We start from the raw sequence: 22,619 nt of genomic DNA, 5'->3' as shown, positions 1-22,619 counted from the left end.
AACCTTCTTTTTTTTAACATAAAATTGGGGTTTCAGTTGCTAATGGCATATGAATCAGTTCTCTCTGACTTTCCTATATAACCTTGAGGATAATTAATCAGCTTTTTAACACAATCATGCCTCTCTGTCCTTGTCTTTGTTGCTAGGATGTTCTGTCAAGTTACCTGTGGAAATTCAAGTTCAAAGTCAGAGCATCATAACACCCTGGCTATAATTAACATATGTATTTTTATGAATAAGTATCTAATACTCTACACATTCAGAGTACATGAACTGCTATAGAAATGGCATTCTGTGAATTAAGTATTATACAGTGGACTCCCAAGCAACCCAAATCATCTCTCATAATACCCAAAAAATGTTGCTTTTGGTCCATTGGAACAAATCTGAGCAAAATTACCTCTTTCTCTTTTGTAGATCAGGTCTGAAGGATTGAAATAGGGACTGGGATCCCAGATCAGTACCTGATTTTGACCTAGAGGTTTGTGTTGGAGCTGTTATCAGTGTAAAGTTATAAATGATAACTTATTAGTTAAAAGTTTCTAATATTATTTTAAAATGTGATCTCCAGTATCTATGGAGAAAGAAGCAAAAGGTAAATTTCCATAGGTAAATGATAAATATGTAGGCATTGGACTCACTATTTTAATGGCAGTAGTAAGTCTTCCAAAGTGTAGATTATTTCATGAAGACTGTTAAAGTTTAGTAGTGAAAAGAGAATGAATGGCAAGACATTTTTATTGTGCTGGTGATTAACAGAAGCAAATATTGGAATTACGTAATGAGTATAACCCAGTAAATAGTCTCCATCTCCACATGTTTCATCTTAATGTAATCACCCAGTGTTACACGGGAAGTCTGCTGCACACAACACAGGCTCCTAGCAAACCAAGTGACACACTATGTAAAAATTTGTTGTTCCCTAAAAAGTTACACCTGGACTTGGATTAATGAACAAATAAATGAAAAATCTGGCTGCAAGGGGAGAAGAGAAAGTTTCCCAGGCAGTGATTTTCCATACACCTTTCCTTCACTGCTTTTAGGAGGCAGAGCTGGTGCCAGGCAGTATGGCAATATCCCTGGTTGGCTGACCATGGAGAAGGTCATATCATTGACCTGGACATCATTATACCACACACAGGCCATGCCAGCTCCAGAAGGGAGGCAGCTTGCCCTTGAAGGTTGGCTCAGCCAGGGATACCAGGGCTTCCTTTGCACCTTTTGGAAGTCATTGCAACCTGTCCTGGCTGATTTTCACAGAATCATATTTTCACTTGTTCCAAGATGCTTGGAGTTCAAATCACAAACAATGGCTCAGAGAAATACAAAATATGGAACTGCAGTACAGGAAAGCGAAGGGCTCATTAAAACCATTGTATTTTAAACATTTCTCTGTACTGCATGCAGAAATCCTTTACATGTGAGAGAGCTGTTTTTTATTAGAAGGGAAAGGAAAGTAGGAAATGGTGCCTGCTTTCTCATGAGCAACTCAGTTTTCCTACAGCAGTCATGGGTAAAGGAATACAATATGCATTATCCGCAATCCTCGTAGAAACAGTTTTCCTCACTCTATAAAAAGATAATTGAGAAACTGAGAGAATATATAATACATTACTTTTTTTTTTTTTTACTTTTTTCTTTTTTTTTTCAAACAGACAATGATTGCACTTGCATCTCTTCTTGAATTCCCCATGATTTAAAGCACTCTCTGAAACCTTTATGAATATGAGGCCCACTAGTATCTCATGATGAAAAGTTAATCACATGGACATTAACTGAGTTACTCCAGGCTATGCAGTAAATCAGTGCCAGCAATGATAAAACCATGGGGTCTTAAACTCTGCCTCCTCCTCTAGCTGATTATTGTCACTCCATGGTATTTAATAGCTATGCCAGCAGAAGACCAACTGTTGGTTTGTTATTTTTACAATAAATGCCTGTTATTGTGAAAAGTTTGAAAAGTCCTCAGCATTTGCTTTATTTAAATTGAATATTCATATCTGCTGTTCTCTATTGAATCGTTCAGTGACTCTTAAACATCATTTTTGAATAGGGTGATTAAAAAAAAAGTGAACAGATAAATATTAAGTCAAAAGAAATTCTGGCATCTAAGATTTTAACAAAACATTACAACTTTCAACTTTGAGGAAAGAATATGGATAAGGAATGGCCAGTGTCTCCTGGCACATAAAAACAGTGCCAGGGAGGAAAATTACAGAGGGAAAACACATGTCACATTATGGAAACTAAAGAAAGGTACATGCACACATTTCTTCCTACAGACGTGGGTGTTTTTATGAGTGGAGCAAATTTATTCCAAGTTCAAAACTGGAGCACTTGGAAAGCTCACGATGACAAGTGCAACACCATTAGGAGCTGTAGAGGCAGCATTTCAAGGCACTAGCATTTATTCTACCTTCTGACGTGAACACCCACTCATTCTGACAACAGGAATCCAGAGGGAATAATGATGAGAAATTTATTTCTCTGCATTTCGATATAAATTCAGACTTCGTTATAAACCTGAGCAATGTCAAAATGTAAAGGTACAATTGTTAAAAAGCTGCACACTTCATGAGATGCTGCTGGTACAGGATCTAATCCTAACCTCAGGCACAAATTGTTATAAAACTCCAGAAGAAAAAAATCCACTAGTTTCCCCCAATGGTTCATGAAGTCAGATTTCCAAGATATTCAGAGATGTTTCCTACATTTTTATTATAATTTGATCTTTGCTGTTAAAATGCTACAGCCAAAGTCAGTCAGTCACTGAATCAATAAAAGGCTTTTGAAATCATATATTAATCATATTTACAAAGCCCTAGAGAGACCACAGAATAAATGGTTAAAACTCAAATATGTTAAATACAATAGCAAGAAAATGTTTGATGATCTTGTTCATGAATTTTAATTCAACCATGTTTTTTTTTCAGCAGGAAAAGCAATGTGAACTATTATTTTTAAAAATCTGGTATCAATCATCTTCTGCTCTAAAGTGCTAGGCAATTAATTTTATTGGTCTGGTACTCTGTCAATTCAGTATCTTCTGTTTAAAATCACTTGAATACATTTGGATTAGAGGTCTGGGGTCTGAATATGCAAAGGCTGAAACCTGCTGTTTTCAGCAGGGACAGACATTTTTCAAAAGTGCTAGCTATTAAACAAACAAGATGCTACCAACAGTGGATTGGTATTGGAGATGCTGGAAACCTATGATTTTTACAAGAATTGTTTCTCTTAAAATGTTTCAGTCTTATGAGAAGTCAGAACTACACAAGAAAATTACTTTTTCCCCACAATTCAATGAGGAGGCTAAAAGCACTGAACTCCTGCTATATTTCACTATGAAAAATAAGCTTGGAGGTTCTAGACAGGCTTTCTATGCTCTAACACAAGTAAATTTAGATTCATTATCTAAGGCCTAGCAGATGACAAATTTATCAGCTGATGATTTATGGCTTAAATAAGGGTTCATACAATTATTTTCAAAGCAGTAAACCCAGCAACTTCCCACTACAGCCCTGTGATTCACCGGGTGCCCTGAAACACAAACCTGTGCGGGTTCCCCAGGCACAATGCACCTCTCAAGCTCAAGCCCCGAGCCCCTCATCACTGAGGCTGGGGAGCCAAACTCTGTATTGCTGATACTGGCCTGTACCTTTGAAAGACCTAAGAATCAAAGTACATTCCAGAGGCTCAGGACAGTGAGGACAAGATGTGCTATCTAAATAAATGTAATCCACACCCAGTCATTTCTTACCCACTCCTAGACACTGAGCTTCAGGAACAGAAATGTGAATCTTTATCTCAGGCTGTTGCAAGTTTGCAGCCCAGGACACCTTGAGATATGTAGACAGGCTGTCTCCACAGCTCCTAACACTTTCCAAAGTAGCTACTCCCCTACACCAAGACAGGAGAAAATCAGTTTTATGGATTTTATCTTTTTACACTGGCAACTACAATCTACCAGTCTTCCAAGGGGAGAGGAGAACTTAATATCTTCCCTTTGCTACTGCTTCTGCTTCTCCAGGGAAAAAGGTGTGGAAGCTGGGGCTGCTTCTCCCCATTCACGTATCTGAGAGTCTGTATTCTTCCTTCTGCATGACAGTTCTTTTCTATGTTCTATTCATCAATCAGCCTTCATCTTTCCTCCCTCTTCTTTTTGAACTGGGCCTTCTTATCTCCTGCCTTCTCCTTCTCTCCACCCACACACCCATGGAGTTATTACCATATTTCACTGCCTCATGAGCTCTGTAGTCAAGCAGAAAGAAAAAGCAATGACACAGGAGGGGAAAATTCCTGCTTTCTGCATGATTACACATTGGCTACTCTTGTAACTTCTGCAGCACTTAGGATTATAGCCCAGGTGGCAAACTTTTTAACAGAGGGGAGTCCTAGAACAAAATGATCCTGATACTACTTGCTAATTACTGCCAAGACTTAAAAAGTGTCTCACTGAAAAATTCTGCAAGGTGACAAAAATGTCTCAGATTACGGGGAGTGTAATTTCCGATTCTTGCTGCATTATAAGCACTGGTTGTTTGGAAATGCCAAAAAAAAACTTCTCTGCTTACCTACACCACAGCTTGCAAGATTTACTGAGCTGCTGAAATTCAATCCTAAACACTGGTAAGGTGAACTGTACCACATCTAATCTTGGCACCATAGGACCCCATCTTTGTGTGACTGCTGGAGAGCAAGGGCAGAGCTACCTCCAGTACCAACAGCAATGGCAGCAGCAGCCCTGCTGTGGGGCACTGCTCCTCAGGATTATTATACTCCTAACAATAGGACACTAAGAAACATTAGTGCCAATAACATCTCCAGTACAGTTAACACTGGTAACAGATTTAAATTGTTTCAGCACTTTGTGACTATTTTGTACTTTTTCAGAACTGCATCAGTAATTAAAAGTCTCAGAGTATTTCTGATTTTAGGAAAAAGTTCCCAAGCAGTTTATTTGCTCCATGAATATAATCCGGCAGTTTCTACAATCACTTTCAGTGCTCCAAAAGCAGTGGCATATAAATATAATCCTTATACATGATCCCAGACATGTACCAAATCTAAAGTTAGTATCTCAGTGGATGTTACTCTAATCTGGAGCTGCCTGTTCCCCCATGTACACAGAGAAAGCCCTGCTATGTATTTCCTCTCTGCATTCCAATTATAAGGTAATATTTAATCAGATGCCTAGCCTGCAAAATGAAGACATCCACTGAAAGTAGGTCATGATTCTTATAAAAAGCAAGATCACCATGCTGGATTGTTTTACTAGGAATCTCAAAATAAGAACAGATTAAAAAATCTGTTCAGTAAAACAGTACCTTTTTTAAAATACCTTTAATGGAAATGTTATCTTTTATAGTGATTTCTGCTGTCAATGGCTTAGGACACAGCCAGCACGGCAGAGCATTACTGGTGTGTCCTTAATCCTGCACTGGACCAAAGCCTCTGCATAACAGCTCTTTTATCTGCTGGTGACTTTGTGAGAAACAAGCTGTTTGCTGAACCAGCACAAATGGCGTCCCTATGGAAAACTGTTTTGTTTTCTTTTTGTCAGGACTGTTTTTAAAAAGAGTACACTGCTTGATCTATTACAGGAATGAGAATTGCTTACAAAGTCTGGTCCTTTATTGAACCATATAATAAAGAAGGAGCTACTCTGTATTACATCTATTACATTTTTGCTATTGTTTTTAGTTTTGGAATGCAAAAATTAGAATTCATATTCCTGGAAGTAATTATTAGCTTAATATTCTATTCTATTAAGGGAGAAGTAATTTGCTTAATCCTAGATCTAAACATCTATTTTTAGTCTCGTTAACAGAATACAAACGACACAAAATGATACTGCAAAACTATAACTGTGTTAATTACAGCCAATGCATTTCCAAAGTGACTGGTGTTAAATTCATTACTCTCTTGTTTTGTTTAGTTTTAATAGCAATAATGGGATAAGTGCTATAGTAAATAGAATCTTTAATATTTGGGTTTACCAGTGACAAAACCACATAATTTCTTAGATTTCAAGATCAGAATTAAACTAAACAGAATTTTGCAACTGAACATTGAAAGTTTTTCTCTTAACATGAGATTTAAAAGAACCTGACTAAAAAAAAAAATGCAAGAGGATAGATTAACCTAAACAAGTATAGAAATAATTCAGCAATGAAATCAGAAGTTTCTAATAGCAGATCTGTCATGTAACAAAAAGGAAATTTAGAACAGATGAATACAATTCTAGTGAAGTCCAGCAGACATATGCAAGTGAAGAATTTTATCTTCCTCAATCTTCTCACATGGTGTGATTAATCCCCTACCTTTGGGTTCTAGAGATAGCAACAGAAACAATATAATTTTTCTGCATATAAAATATACAGAAAAATATAAAATATGCCACTATACAGTTATGTTCCTAAACAAAATGTTGCATTCTCCTATCCTCCCTTACAAATGTGATTCAGCAGCATGAGATTTGTGGCACAACAGAACCATATTCTTTGTTGTGCCTAGTTCCTATTTAATGATGCACTCTGTATAGCTGCCAAAAATGCTGAAGGTCAGCTAAGCATGGATGAAAATGTAAGGCCACATTCAGGTTGCATAACTTCCACTAAAGAAGTTGAGCAACACCTGTTTGGTAACCAGGGAGAGCAGCGAGCACGGCCCGGGAAGGTGCTGAGCAGTGAGGAGCTGGTGAGGTCAGCAATGGGGACAGTGGCTCCAGGACAGCTGGGGAACACAGGCTGCCTCAGTGTGGTCTCGGCACCTGCAAACCCCTGTTCACACTTGACTCCCATACAAATCAACAAATAAAATACAGTGTGTTCCTGTCATGTAAATAGATTATTTCTATTCTCAAGAACTGCATGCAGGAGGCAGTTTCAACCTAGTCTCACTGCACGTTACTAGACACATATATTAAACCCAGGGTTTTTAAAATTTAAGAAAAACTACCTGCCTGTATATGTGGATCTGCTACCTAACAAATAGGATTACCTTGCTTAAAATATACCTACAAATCCTTGTGGGTAGGGTGAATGCCTTCAAAATATTCTGATGAATTTCATGTGGGGCAGAATCTAAGTTTGCTAAGGGCTACAGAAAGGCGAGTTAAACATCAAGATTTTTTAAAAGCCATTCTTTTAATCTTAGGCCATTGATGCCTTGAGAGGCTACTTGGAACAGAGGCTAGACAGTGTTAAAGGAATAAAGTAGGTATTTATTAAAAGGCCTTCAAAGGATACACCTTGAGCAGTACAAGATACACCTTGAGCAGTACAAGAGCCCGGCCGTGTCTCTACCCAAGATGGATGCAAGATGGACATCCAGTCATGCACGCGTTTTCACACGTTTATAAGTTCTGGTCCATTAGCATATTGGGATTAATTGTCCAATTACAGCTTTAGGTTTTGACGTCCCATCCTCCCAGATTGCTCTTCTCAATTTGCTGTTGTTTATACTTTTTGGGCCTGAAGCTGCAACGGTGTCCTTGGGTCTCAGGCTGAAAAAGGATTGTTTTGTCTAACTAAACTGTGAATAGACCTTGCTACACTTTAAATGAAATTCACAGTTACACACTAAGGCAGTACAGGATCTGAAAAATATGAAAGCTAAAACTTAAGGCATGACTATTAGCATCAGTATCCCTGAACTTTATGTTGTATTTCAAGACTGGATCTGAGCTGAAACACATGTCCACATGTACCTAACTTCCACTTTGCATGGAGGCCAACCCATACTTAGAAATATAAAAATAACAGAATAATGGAGAAAAACAGAAATCATCTCTGTGAAACAGTGTATGAAGTAAAAGCAATGGTCTGTTACAACCCCAGTGAATGCCCCAGCACACTGGTCCCTGTGGTTTTGAGTGAGTAAATATGTTGTCCCAAGCTGTCCCAGGTAACCACTTTGGCCCCTATCACTGTGTCAAGAGATCACTTGTCCCCTGCCAAAAGGCAAGCTACAGCTAGGACAGCTTTAAAAATTGGGATAGATGTCATGAGCTATTGCATACCTAAGGCTTAGGCACCAAGGAACATTAACAGCCCAAGCAACCTCTGCAATGCGTGGCTGCTGCTGAAGCAGATCAGAAACGTCAGCAGAGAGGAAATGGCAGTGACAGCACCCAAGCCAGAGCCCGGAAGACAGACTGAGCTGCTTCTCAGGGCTACCAGCAGCCTTTCTCTTAAGAGGTAGATGGGATAGCAGTGAACCCAAAATATTTTCTAAGACAGATCATGTTTACACCTAGGCTCATTACTGGAGAAGACTCCTAAGGATAAGGAAGAGCTGAATCCAGCAGTAAATCTGTTTTTCTCTCCAAAGACTAAGTTAATGCTGGTTTTTTTCCCTTGAAGTGGTGCACATCTTGTAATGAGCTTAGAATCCAGGACTGGAACTAAACAGCCAAATCCTGAGCAAGCATCCACTTCTGCAGACCAGAACAAAGAACAAAGGGACATTCCTCTCCAAGGTAAAAGGCTACCATGATCCCAGTTCTGCAGACAGAACAGGGAAAGAGTGGTTCAAATTGCAAAATGGATCATTCATAAAATATAAAAGGACAGAGAAGTCATAGAAATATAGTTCCTGCCTCGATGAATCTTCAGACTCAAGAGGTTTCACCAGAAACAGGTCAGAAAAAAGTTTTATATAACTGTCATTTTTAAATTCTCCTTTGTATCTCTGGCATGCAAAAGTGAAAGTTCTATATATGATAAAATTTCTGGACTTTCTTCTTCCCAGTAAGAATGACACAATTTAAATCAAATGACCAGAAGGCTGTTCATGTTACAAAATATTTTTAACCTTTCAAAGAAACTACAGTAAATCTGAAAGTGACCAGATGTGCAAATGGTATAAAGTAATGTGAAATGACTCTCTTTACTTAGACAGCACCTTGATTTGGAATACAAAAGCTGCTTCTGCAGAGAACCCCTGCTGCTGCCAGGCTTCACATGTTCTATGCCACAGTTGTTAGACTACCACAGAGCAAATCACTCCTCTCTGGCTAGCAAGTTGGTCAGTGGTTTGAAGAGAGTATTGCAGAAACTTGTGCAAGAGCAAAACTGTCTCATCAGCTCACTACAGCAGTAAAATGCAGACCCAAATGGCTGCTGAAGTGCCAGGGCTGGTGGGAGCTCCCGACCCCGCCCAGGCAGAACAGTGCACACAGCTTTGAAACCTTCCACAACGGAGATTTCTCTTGGCTCATACTAGACCTGTCATATTCAGCAGCTTCCAAGAACACATGGCAGCAACAAGAATGGGATTCTCTTTCCTCCCTGTTTAATTCTTCGCCACCCCCGCACCTGCCAAAAGATTCTAACAAAAATAATTACTGTCCTTAGTTCTTTAGTAAAGACATCACTTTAGTGAGCCCTGAGTTTCACTATTATTCATCTACAGATGTCTTTAAGACTGTATTTGTCAGGAAAAAGAAATTATTACCGTGTTTTATATTGCCATGAATATATGCAAAATGTCAATTGAAAGCTGCAGTCAAAAGAAGCATTGCTGACAAAACACCTGAAAGAACTTTGGTAGTTTGAGTCTTCTGAAGAAACTGAAAAAGGAAAAGCCTAAATTAACAGAGGGGAAAAATCTCTTTTCTAGTTGTAATCATCTCAGGTATAGCAGGTAAATATGATTTATGCCTATGGTTTTAAACGGCTCCACTAAATTTTATTTAATGGTAGAATAAAAAAAAATTAAAAAGCCCTTATTCTCAGTATTATGCAACACTGGGAAGTGCACAAAGAATCAATTTGATACCATTATCAGCTGCAGCTGGTCAAGTTACTAAAAATCCTCCTCCATAAAATCTGTAGTTTTTAGGACCCAGCAGAAAGGGAAGTACACATGCAGGTGCTTCTGGGCTTAAAGCAAATATTATTACAGTGAAAATTCTGGGGAAAAAAAGATTTAGGGAAAAACAGAACCAACCAATAAACAAACCTAGAATAAAATCCCTAATGATCAAAGACTGAACTGATTTTTCTAACAGAACCACCCTAGTGCCTGGGTAAACTTCTCCCATAAGTACACAGCCTTTTATACCAGGACCACAACTGAACCCATTGTAGTTAAAATTAAGAGTTGTACTAAGCAATGTCATATAAACTAATTTTCCAGAGAAACTACCATAAAGCCATGGTATGAAATTAATTCTTAACTCTTCTAGTTCAATTGAAATTAACTCAATGGAAGATAAACATGCTGCATCTCCTATAAGAAAATTCTTCATTGGCATATACCCCAGTGGTTTACTGCTGTCTGCCCCAGTGCTGAATATGCTAACAAGTTATCTTTTTCCCTTTATAGTCAAAATCATGATGTATACAAAATATTTTTATTTTAAAAAAACATTTAATCTGGCTAATTATAAAGACTACAAAATCCACCCCTTGGTTTGTAACTTGAAGTTACAGTGGCTCGTGTCATACTGGCAACTTTTAACATGCCAAGAAAACAAATTACATCAAATTACATCTTTTGCCACCAAAAGAGGCAAAGCTGACCCTTGGCTTGAATGTACACAGGATCCTCAGCATGTGGAAGGAGACTGCACTACACATCTTCTGCAGTGGAAATTGGCTACACTTCCTGACGCTCAAAATGTCAAGCTCATATTGTTCACAACCCAGTTTTCCACAGTCTCAGTTGGTTAGCCTTTATCTTCTAAGAGAAGAAGCATCTTTTAGCCTCTAGCACCGACTTCTGAGGGTGTCCATTTGACAAGAAGACACAAGGAAACAACACATATAAAAATCATTCTTTATTAATGATTTCAAGGGTCATCTTCTGAGTCACAATCCTCAGTTTTTTGGAGCGGCCGCCTAATACCAATTACTAAGTCTATGGAGAGAAGCTCTGTGATACAATGAAGAACTGAAGTGACTAACTGGTATTTGCAATACACTGACTCTAAGCCTTCATTGTTTACAGGCAGTGGCTGATTTTTTCTGAGTAAATTAATGGCTTCAAGATAGAATTTGGTAAAGCCATCTCGCTCTGCTGTCCTGTACAAGGCCTTGGGAATACTTAGCAAAGCATCAGCAACCACATTAGATACAATGGTTACCTCTGACTGCTGACACTGTTTTGCATAATCCTGAATGTAATAATGTAACAGGATTTCAAAGTAACCTCCTACTGGCAAAACTGCTCCTGCTTCTATGAGGCAGTTGGAGTAATCCTGTGCAACACCTGCACAACTCTTCTCCTGTTTAAATGGAACTATATGGCAACACATTTTCTCTAGACCTTTGCCAACATCCAGGCATTCACATGTAGTGACTATATCAGTGTTATGTGCCACAAACACAGGAATGCTGTGGTTCTTTTGATTATGGACCAGCAGATCACTTTTATCAGGGTCAAAAATTTTCCTCTTTGTTTCATCACTAAGTGCTTTCAGCCGACATTCAGAAACCTGGTTAGCATTACAAGTATTTTCTATGACCAGTTGTTTCTGAGTAGCTGAAGAATGCCAAGTGCAAACATCTGAGGCTTTGCTCTGGCTTTCACCTTCCACTTTCCAATCCTCCCTCTGATCAACTGTTTTAAACAGCTGCTGCAGCATTGTGTACGCCCCTTGTAAAGCAGCGGCATGTTGTTCATTAATGCCATCGACCGGCCCACACAGGATCAGGCAATGGGGCAGGAAGGCACACGCACTGGCCAAGCCAATGTGGACGCATCTCCTGGAGACGAGCAGCAAGGGCTGGCAAAATGTTACCACTGCAGTTTCGCTTATTTCTCTGTCCATGTTATCACCAATAGGTGCGTAAGGGGAGACACCAGTAATTTCACTGATTAGGGCCATTTCTTCCGACGATAAGCACTCTACCACAGACACACCGTATAATTTGGCATAGTGGATAACTACTTCTTCTTGCTTCACACTCGACAGTAACAGCTTAACGTTGTTACTCTGCAAGTGTTTCATTAAGGCTTCTGTCCTTTTAGTGATCCAGCGCAGGGAAGCCTGATATTGACCTTCGGAGTCTACAACAAACTCAACACCGGGGGCCGTCAGGGCGAGCCGCAGGGGCTCGGTGACGAGCAGGGCCCGCAGCTCCCCATCGGTCGGGCAGTAGGCAGCGAAGTCCCTGCGGAGGACAATGCCGGGCAGGACCCTGGAGCTCGCCAGGGGCAGGCCGGGCACGGCGGCGTGCAGCTCCGCGAACCGCCGGCCGAGGAGCCGCAGCACCTGCGGGCGTGAGGCGGCGGTCGGGGAGCAGCGGCGGCACATCTCGGCGCAGAGCCGCGCCAGGCGCCGCAGCTCGCCGGGGCCCAGCCGGCCGGCGAGGTACGGCTCCAGTAGCGGCTCCAGCGCCCCGGGCGGCACCGGCCGCAGGTGCCGCCGCAGCCCCCGCGCCGCCACCCGCTCCAGCACTTGCGTCTCGAAGTCCCGCAGCGCCCGCCGCAGCCCGGCGCCCGCCGCCCGCAGCCCGCCCAGCACGGCCGCCAGCAGCACCACGAAGCTCTTGGCGCCGTCCCCCGTCGCGGCGCGGTGGCTGCAGGCGCGGGCCGCCATCACCCTGCGGGGACACAGCCAGCGTTAGGGAGCCATCCCCGCCGGCCTCGCCCGGCCCCTCCGCCGCGGTACCTGGCCGCGGGCGGCTCCACGTTCAGCGCCTCCAGCAGCCGCCGCCCGTCCCGCGTCGGCACCGCTTCGCCCGTAGGCCGCAGCAGCAGAGCCCGCCCGCCCCGCGGCCCCAGCGCGCCGCGAACCGCGCCCGCCAGCGCCGCGGCCTCCTGCCACAACCGCGGCTGCTCGCGCCCGGCCGCCGCCATCACCGCCGCACCGGGGCCGCCCCTTCCGCCCGCCCGCCGAGCGTCACGGCCGCGCCCGGGCAGCGGCAGAGGGGAGGGACAGAGGGGATAGGGGAGCAGGAGCTGCGCGGGAGAGACTGAGGAGCGGGTGAGGGAGCAGGGCTGGGGAGTGGCGGATAGAGCCCAGAGAGGCGGAGATGCGACACATCTTTATTGGAGGCGGGCCGTAACAGTTCAGATCCCTCACACAAAGCGGTGATCGCGGGAGTCGGACAGGGCGGGACACGCGGGACGGAGAAGCAGGCGCTGTGTCCTGAGGACTAATTTTCCCGCTTGGCAGAGCGAAAGGCCGGGGTAGGGCATAAAGAAGAAAAAGTTAAGGAGAAAAAGCCCAAAGAATCTCAGCCCGAAGTTACATCGTTGAAGCTATTTCTGTATTACCACAAAGTAGTGCAGCTTCACTGTAAACATTCCAAATCCTCCACTTTCGGCTCACCAGCCAGAAAGAAGAAATAGTGTAATGTTTTAAGAACTGATTTTTTTTTTTTCCCCAGAGACTGACTAAGCAGGAACATCAGTTCTTAACAGCCCTCACAAAAGATCTGATACTATATATGGCACAAATTTGACAAATCTTTACATGTCTCTGAACAGCATAGAAACCCATCAAGAAGGCACTGTTTACAATGCTAATTTTCTGTGATTTGCGGGTACTCCTGAAATAAAGATAATTAAAACTTAGAGATGTACAGAATTTTTGTTACACATTATTTACACAAACAATGGTAATAGCTAAAAATAAAAGCCTTTAAGGTACATTGAATTATAAGTAGTTTTCATAAACATGAATCTAGGAAGAAAAAAAAATTGCCAAAGGCACAGAAGGGCAGCAAACAACAAACAAAAAAAGAAGAAACCACAACCATTACATTTTACAAGCCAACCTTGCAAATAATTTGTGAGATTTCACAAATGGGAAGAAGGACATGAAAACTGGACTATACACCCTCATCAAATAATATGAATTATTTAAAAGGAATCAACACATGAAATTCAAGAAACATCATCTACTGAAAATGATACTTGTTGCATTTCACATGGCATATTTACTTTTTCTTAGCTTAGATTATCTGTACCCAATTAGGCAACCTGTACCTAAATGGCAAATTAAAGGCATAGAGTGCATCTGAAAACAAACAAACCAACCCAACAAAACTACATGGCAAATTCTGCAGATATTTCCTGTACAAGGAAAAAAACCCCAAAAAACAGGATTTGGAAATCAAATGTGAAAACAAGTGCTGTTATAAACTTTAAAAACTAGAAGGCCACAGCCCTCAAACATCAAGCATCTGAAAACTGTACAATCAATTTTTATATATGTGCAGAGCTCAGTCTTAAGCAGGTAGTAGTCAAGATCTATGCATCGTGGCTAAAGAGGACAATGGTAACACACTAAAGAAAAGGATCCATACATGTCTGTGACCAATTGTACAGTAAAAATTAGGGAAGAAGTTTCTTTGCTCTATTCAAATAAGGGAACATACAAAATCCAGCAAAATAAGAATTACTAGGTTTTCACTGTACTTTTCAGAATTTATCTGATCATAAAGTCTCACAGAAGTCTGCAGTTTTACTTTTCAGAAGTTTCATCACATATCCTTTGCCTTTCCAGATCATCACTAAAAACCACTTCTTCAACAGAATTCAACTCTAAAAAATAAGCTGAAAATTAAAATAAGCATAAGGAGTTTGTTTTGCTCTGTTCAAGTCTCACTCATCTTGAGCTAAGCATGAACTTCAGCTATGGAATATCTTTTTAGTCTGACATTGCTTAACACCAAGCTGGCAGCCAGCCAGCTGGCTGGGTCAAATCCTGTCACTACCATGTGGTCCATGTAAAAATGCATGCAGGCTGTGTTATTCACTGGTCTTGAATAGAAGTGATTGAAAAAATCAGCATAAAAAGGCAGAAGGACATTTCTATTTACAAGGAAGATAAAAGCTTGAAACTATCACTCAAGAGTTTCAGCACCACAAATTTAGCAGAGTATTATTTTAGGGGATTGAAGTTATTGCCCAAATCTCACTTATTGGATTATTCTCACATTCAGAGTATGTTTAAAGGCTTGTAATGGATCTTAAGACAGGTGAAGCTTTGACATCTGAATGCAATAATGAACAGACAAATTCCAGGCTAAGAATGTTAAAGTGAATGCCATAATATTCCGCTTTCTTAATGCCATTTTGTAAATGGGTAACAACTTCAGTTTCCATTTAGAGACTGAGGCATTTGTAATTATTTTGTTTGTTTATGAAGGGACTTTCTATGTTCACAAATTTTACCTCATCAGCTGTAGATTTAAAAGAAGTCCAACCAGATTTGGTCTCGCCCATGGCTACAAGATCTGGTTAACGTAACACATTCCAGAAAAATTATTCAAGACCAAACCATGCTAATGTGAAGCTGTACAAAATATGCTGACGTTCACTGCTTACACAATAGACTTATACGCAGCTGAGGCCCACAGAAGAGGAAAGGTAAAAGAGAAGGGGAAGTGCGTGAAAGTGTCAGCCACGGAAATATATAAGCTGGACAGATAAACGAGTAAACATTATCTTTACTAAATACTAGTGAGACTGATGCAGAACAGAAAGGCAGATCACCTGGAGAGTCAGGCAGGCTGCCCAAGGCAGAGGCATAACCTGGCCATGGCAAAAAGCCAAAAATGACTTTCAAACTGTTCCACTGCTCAGGGTGGATTTGATTCCTGAGAGGATCCTCTGAAAACAAATTTGGCTGCCTTTGCATGGTGCCACTCATCCTCCTGTTGTCTCACCTGGGGTACTGAAAATATTTTTTCATTTCTACAGCCCCTTTTTACCTTGGCATGCTTGACTGGCACAGGGAACTCACCAGATAAATACCAGCACTACATTTTTTGCTGGATTTTTCCAAAATCTATACATGCATATATTTCTTCAAATAAAAAATGTCAGAAACTCTGGTTTTGAATTTAAACTTAAGCTTTGCATGAATTTGTATGGCTACAGCATACTAAGAAGGTGCATCCATGTATTCTGGTAGGTAGTATATACTTGGGATACAGAGGGATTTCAAACACTTGGATTTTCCTCTTACTTATTTTGAGATATGTGGTGTTAGCCATCACACAATTTCTGACCTTTACCTGTGTAAACACGCACATTTTCATTTGCAAGTCTACTCATGACAGTGCCTGAATCCTATTCTACACTGCCTTTTGGAGATTCAGTTCAAGCTACACACTAAGCACACCCCTTGACATTTTGTTTCAAAAATGAGTCCTGGAATCAGTAGTCTGTCTGCTTACCATGACATGACATACACAAATGTAAATCCAAAGCTGTAGATTTTTCAAGACTTACAAACATAACAAAAATCCTTGACATTTGCAATTAATGAGCGAGTAGACCAAAACAGTACCTCCCTTGCTGCTGTACTGTTAAAAATGTGCTCTGTAGAGTAGATGTGGGAATGTTTTTAAGATGAATCTAAAGTTTTAAAACTATAAAACTACTGGCTTACAAGCCTACAGTAATTCAGATAAAAACCTCATACTTCCAAAACCAATCAAGGACATTATGTTGCAGATTTCCCAAAGACTTTAGCTTTTTACTTGCCATTTCCTAACACACACAGTTTTTCATATAATAATGTATTTGTTTGACCTTAAACAAAAGTTTACTTCCAAACGCTCAATGCCATTTACAAAAGCTGTTGGCTACTTCAAAAGTTTTTGTTACAAAAATGATAAGTTTATATGTAATGAAGTATGCCTGTTTATCATTCTATCATAATAGGAATTGCATCCTACCTATGGGGTCTGACCTCAGTGTTTAACTTGATCTATTCTGTGGTGAAGATTCATCAGTGTGACACAATATAAGCACAAGGCTGATGTCATATGACTGTGAGACGGAGGCACACACCAGGAGCAAGAGTGTACTGGCACTTACACAATTCTTACTGCAACTGGGTAGACACAAGTATGATTCTGAATCATGAATGCTGAGGCAAAGTTCTCTAAGTTGTTGCTACACAGTTCTTGTACATAATATTGCATCATTTAAAGTCCAGCTTAAAATATGGTCCCCAGTAACAGTTTGATCATTCCAGTTCAAGAAGGCCCTTGTTCACACTTCTTATTTCAACACGACATTAATGATAAGCTGTAGCAGAACCATGAGTACAATGAAGACATAGTGCTTAAACTGCAAGGAATGGTAGTCCCAGGGTGATGAATTATAAGTGACTCTATTTCGTAGTGCCATGATCTCCCTGTAAGATAGAAAACAATATCCTGTAAATTACAAACTAGACAATTTGACATTTTCTACTATGTTCAAGCTCCCTACAGAAGGCAGCTTTAGAGAAAAACTATGAAACATCAATATTTGAAAAGAGTAAAGATACATACCAGCCTGTAAGGGGAAAGAAATCCTATGAGATTACTATTCTCTAAACCACTTTAAAGCATTTTAATTAGTACTACCTCTTAATGTCTTCCTGTGTTTCCTTTATAGACTCAATGGCACTCTGCAGTTCACCAAGGTCTGCCCCTTTTTTCCTTATTCTTGTATTATGCTTCATAAGTTGTGCTACAAGGATACAAAAGCCAGGTGAAATTGATTGAAGTGACTGCTGCCATAAAAGGAACAAAGTATGAATGACAAACTAAGCCTGTAGTAAAAATTAGGAGAAAATTTTTTAATTTTTTAACTTCTATTGAAAACTTTATTTCAGAGCCACCTATACCACAGGACAGCAACTTAAGTGCTCGAAATCTCTTTTAAACACTCATCATATTGTTTAGCTCCTGCAAACATTATCAACAACAAAAGTCTACCCTCTAGTGACATACTAATCCATAAATTAAAGCAATTAACCTTTTAAGAAAGAAAACCGTTTATGAACACCATTCTTTTTCCCTAGACATTAAATATGTGCAGCACTTAAGCCTACCTACACTGCATTTAAAAAGACAGGAAAATTTGCAACTAAAAACATGAGCCATTCTGCTCCTTTGTTTTCCAGAATGTGCTTCACATTGGATAGAACTAAAGCATTGTAAAAACATTGTGATAAGAAGAGTATGCGTGACACTGAACTCTTCAGTTGTCAAATGAATTTATTATTTCTGTAAGTAAATGTATCTTTTTGTACCTTCACTCCCAGAGGAATCCTGATTATCAGGCTCCGGGGATGAGAAACCACACTCTCCCTTCTTCAGACTGGATGGCTTTAGTTTGATTTTTGGAACAGTAACCTAAAATTGATAAATTTATGTGTTATTCCCAGAGAACCAGAACTGCAGGAAAGTAGCACATTCCAACAATGGCAGTTAAAAGCGCAATATCTAAGAGAAGTTAAATTTTTTTATGTATTAGTGCATGAAATGAATTTTGAACTGAATGATTGAACTGAATTTTGTGCACCTTTCCATTTAAGGGAAAATACACAAAGTGCTGAGCTCAAGTTGGCATATTTTATATTCCTATCCAATCAAGTAATTTCTACCACTTAGGATGCAACACAAAAGTGAAAGATTTTGTATGGACTGTGTAAACAACATTTTTGTAGGATAATAGCATTTCCCATCAATCCCAATGCTCTAATGATTTTTATACACATAATGTATAATATATACAAGTTCCTGGGTATTGCATGTGCTGTCAGAACTGGAACATACCATTGGTGTCCGATGTCGAACTTTTGTCTGGATTGTGCCATCTTTTTCAAACTGGATCATATCATTCAATGGGTCCCATGGTCTAGTACTAGACAAAGTAAATATTATTAACACTACAGCAATTTAAGTAAGAAATATTTCCTTGCTCAGAGACTACTCAGTATGAAGAGGCTAAAACTTTCCCTATATAGAAATCAGACATGGCATCATGATCTTATCTTCTGCTTATGGTCCAGTCTTAACCTGCAGGGCCAAGAGAGCTAAAAAATGAACTTCATATCCAGATCAAACCCCAGCCAGCTGATAGGATTACAAACTATTACGTTAACTAACAATACCATTATGATTTTTTTCTGCCAATCATTATGTATTTGCAAACATGAAAGATTTCCTGCTTCAGATACAGTTATTATTTTAGAACTACACAGAAATTGGGGGAATTTAAAAATATTTAGACTGTTTTTCGTTGAGTTTTCTTTTTTCCTTTTAAAAGATGTCTATGAAGGAGAGTTTAAGAATCAGTTACCTCAAACCTGCTTTCATCCCAAAGCATCAAATGGTAATCAAGACTGGTTTCATGAGACACTAACAAGCTATGTACAGTTTTCTTGTTCTGATTGTTTAAGAGTGCTTTACCAATTACAGTCTGATACTGAATTAAAAAAAAAAAAAAACACTCACTGGAGAACAAGCAGCCAAAGAAAAATACCAACGTCACCACTGATTACAGAGTTTTCAGGACAGAAACTGCAAGTGAGCTGCAGGAAGCATGTTCTGACGCAGAACTTTAGCGAGAGTACATTAAGCATGGATTTCCTTTCATGTCCTTCTACACGCCTTTTAAATAGCTGTAGCTGTTTCAGATGTTGTGAACACAGACTTGCACTTACATCTTACCTTAACTTGACTTGAATTAAATGTCATCTGAGGTAACTGGGTTTAAAACTAGGCATTGCTGTCTTCTCTATTTGTAATCCATATGCCTAAATCCATAATCCAGATACCTTAACAAATGCTCCAGCTCACTGAACACATCTTTCACAGTAAGTGCAGAAGATTGCTCTCTACATGGCCCAGGTGGTGAGCATTATATGCTTGAAAGGAGAGAGAGAGGCTTTTTCCAGGGAATGCTGTCACTGCAGATTGCTTTCTGGCACTTAGCAAAATTTCTGTGGCACATCCTTGAACCACAAGGCCTCAAGGACATCAGGATATCGGAAATAACACAGATTAACAAGATAGGTCTTAAAGTCTAACAGAGTTCAAGTACAGTTCTCTTCCTAATAGTTGGGAATTTCCCTGCTGCACGATGTTTTCAGTTGTGAAAGTCTGCACAAACTTAATAAGAAACCAATGAAATTCATCAAAAATGAATTTACTTAGAGTTGTTAACTACATAAATTGCTTGTTTGGTTCCAGGAGATCTCCAAGTTGCAAATTTGCTGGAGATGTATAGAGTACTCAGGATTCTTGTATTCTTCCCTGTACATACACTTAGGCTATGACCTCAATATCACCACTCTTGTATAGAAAGGTAAAGGCCTCCCAGGCTTAGCCATGGGAATATGCTTCCAACATCCATGGATTCAAAGTTACTTGACTTTGTGTGTATCATGGTTGGCTATTTTAATTTTACAATCTCTACAATACAGAAGCATGCTGGGTACCGAAAAAAAGTCAGCAGAACATGGGTGCTTTGTGGAAATCATCTCTAATAAAGGGCTCAGCTTCAAGTTTACTTTTGCAACATTGGTGAGGAATGCAGGGAAAACCTGTGTAGATGTTCTGGGTCAGTCTAGGGGGAAGAAAGGGAGGACAATGCACCCCCCAAACTGCCACGCCCCAAAAAATCTAGAACATAGCAGAGCTATATTGTTATATGTAAATAAGCTATATGTATCAGTTCTTTTGCTGCTGGAACCACAGAAAGAGGCTCAGCAACATTACCAAGCACTCCAGGACTCACTCGGCATATTTATAGTGCCATTCTCCTGTGACTGAATCCTGATCAAACAGCTTGCATGTCCACTCTTCATCCTTAAGTTTCCTCTCTTTGGCACTCTTTCTCTGAGCTTCTTCCAGAATATATTTCTCCTGAGTAGCTTCTGTTTGGTCTTTATTATTTATTGCTTTTGTCACTTGTTGCCAAAGCCTGACAAATGAACAATATACAGAATCACCAGAGTCACAATCCAGTTGACAAATAACTGCAAACAATTTCCTCAATTACAGGCTAAGTAAATGGACCACCTCCAAAGAGAATATTACCATTTTAATAGATGTTTTATCTACATTTCTATCAAGATTTCCCTGATTGTAAGGGATAATGATCTTATATTTAACAGTGTTACTTTCTTTTATCATCAAAGGCTAGTATCATCAAATATGGGAAAGCAATGATAATTTGCTTCTATTTTGGAGAAGATTATGAGTTTTATTTTGGCAAAATAATAACATGGTTCTAAAGTGAACTTACTTCTCTGACTCAAAGTCATCTTGCTCTTCAAGCTTCACAGTGTATCTATGTAATCTACGCTGCTTTATATCAGATGTTGGGTTCCAGAAGGTCTCTGAAACACCTGTCTTCTTGTCACTAATAATAACTTCACTGTCCTGCAACAGATATGATTGGTTTCTTAATTGTAATTATCTCAAAGAGTGTCAAAATAACAAAAAAGCAAGGAACAGCCTTTTTTTATTGTCATAAGAATTTCTTTTCTTTAGAATGCATGCAGTTAAGAATAATTAGGTATGCTAAATTTAAAATTTCATTTCCACCCTCTGTGCTAGGTTCTAGCTTGGAACAGAGATGCAATGGAATCATTACCACATTCAAAAACTAGTGATGCCATGTCACCTCACCAGAAATGAAGCAACCTTAAATATTTCATGCTGGTGCCATAAATATTCTTCATAGCACTTCATAGTACTAATGTATATAATAAACATTTCACAAGATTTTGAAGCAACATTTCATTTTCTTCATAAACTACTAAAACTTTTCCACCTTTTAAGAACTGGAAATAGAACAATGTTGATTCTATACCTTCTGGAATACTTTCTGCAAAAGCAGTATTTCACTTTTTTTTAAACATGAGTCTTTTTTGAGTTTAAGCGCTATTTTCACCTGTCTCAACTGTCAGCCAGAATTTATAAAAGAGCATCACTCACTACTTACCCAGTGACCCTCTAAAAAAGCCAGAACTTCTTTGCCAAGCTTAATTCTCCCTGATATTTGGTTAACACTGTCATTGTTACCCAAAAAAGGCTGCAAAGAAAAACAAATGGTTTCATGTTTTATTTTAATAACATTTTATTTCTGTTTATATGTTTATTCTTAAGGAAAAATGTGAATTTATGAAATGTGCTGTAAATAGCCCTGATATCTTTAATATTGTATCTTCTACTTATTAATCTTAAAGAAGTCTAAAACCAGAGTGAATAGTTTCTTCTTTCCTTCTTCTTAAAAGATTTTCTGAGTAAAAGTATTGTCTAACAGATGTGGAAAGAAAACAGAAAATAATGCAGAAAACACTCCCACAGGACACAGTCCCGAAGGACACAGTCATTTGCTACACTAATTTCACGGCTTTGCCAAGGACCATTTGTTACTAGAGATTATCTTTTGTAGAAACAGCAACAATGATTGCCAGGGATTTTCTCTGGCCTTTTCACAGGCTGCATATGTATCCTGTGGACTGACAAAGCAAATTGTCAGTTAACACAGCTTCCCAACTTTAATGTTTCCGTATAATTTCAACTGAATACAGTTTCTCTCTCCAAGTACACACTTCTTGAAAACTGTTTTTTTATCAGTTTCCACCTCAAGGATGGCAAATGCATTTTTCAGAAGCCATCTAGAAGTAGTTCAGAAACCTTTGTTTAGTTTATGTGAGTGGACATTATGTTCATTCTCTTTCTTGTGCCCACTCACAGTGTTCACTAACCTTGAGTTTGAATTCAATTGTTGCACTGTAGCCAGTTTTCTCACAGGTGATGTTGACTATTCCTCCAAGCTCTAAGGTCATTGTTCCATAAAGAATTCCTGCAAGAGAAAAAAACCCCAAAAACAAAACAAAAACCCCCAGCTAAAACAAA

At 39.6% G+C, this 22,619-nt stretch overlaps 2 protein-coding genes and 1 long non-coding RNA gene across 6 annotated transcripts in view; all 3 read right to left on the bottom strand.

Annotated features, from left to right (window-relative positions):
• The window catches only part of LOC128788936 (uncharacterized), a 32,922-nt gene extending 20,232 nt beyond the window's left edge, over positions 1–12,690 (bottom strand). Inside the window, exon 1 of the long non-coding RNA XR_008431270.1 lies at positions 12,623–12,690. This is a non-coding gene — a long non-coding RNA (uncharacterized LOC128788936). The remainder of the gene's footprint in view (positions 1–12,622) is intronic.
• On the bottom strand, positions 10,772–12,647 carry BBS10 (Bardet-Biedl syndrome 10). Its single transcript, XM_053944291.1, has one exon. The coding sequence runs from the start codon at positions 12,548–12,550 to the stop codon at positions 10,799–10,801; it is 1,752 nt and encodes a 583-aa protein (XP_053800266.1). The 5' UTR covers positions 12,551–12,647; the 3' UTR covers positions 10,772–10,798.
• A 293-nt stretch (positions 12,691–12,983) lies between the features above and the next one.
• The window catches only part of OSBPL8 (oxysterol binding protein like 8), an 84,722-nt gene continuing 75,086 nt past the window's right edge, over positions 12,984–22,619 (bottom strand). For all 4 annotated transcript variants that reach the window (XM_053944287.1, XM_053944290.1, XM_053944289.1 and 1 more), the window contains 8 exons: positions 22,469–22,566; positions 21,700–21,789; positions 20,998–21,134; positions 20,488–20,673; positions 18,522–18,609; positions 17,996–18,098; positions 17,325–17,430; positions 12,984–17,110 (listed from right to left, as the gene is read on the bottom strand). In XM_053944287.1, the coding sequence (XP_053800262.1) occupies positions 16,975–17,110; positions 17,325–17,430; positions 17,996–18,098; positions 18,522–18,609; positions 20,488–20,673; positions 20,998–21,134; positions 21,700–21,789; positions 22,469–22,566 (944 nt within the window). In that variant the 3' untranslated portion in view covers positions 12,984–16,974. The remainder of the gene's footprint in view (positions 17,111–17,324; positions 17,431–17,995; positions 18,099–18,521; positions 18,610–20,487; positions 20,674–20,997; positions 21,135–21,699; positions 21,790–22,468; positions 22,567–22,619) is intronic.

This window comes from Vidua chalybeata, chromosome 5 (genome assembly GCF_026979565.1).
Source record: "Vidua chalybeata isolate OUT-0048 chromosome 5, bVidCha1 merged haplotype, whole genome shotgun sequence".
NCBI lineage: Eukaryota > Metazoa > Chordata > Aves > Passeriformes > Viduidae > Vidua > Vidua chalybeata.
The sequence above is the reverse complement of the archived record's forward strand: the minus strand, read 5'-3'. Positions and strand labels throughout refer to the sequence as shown.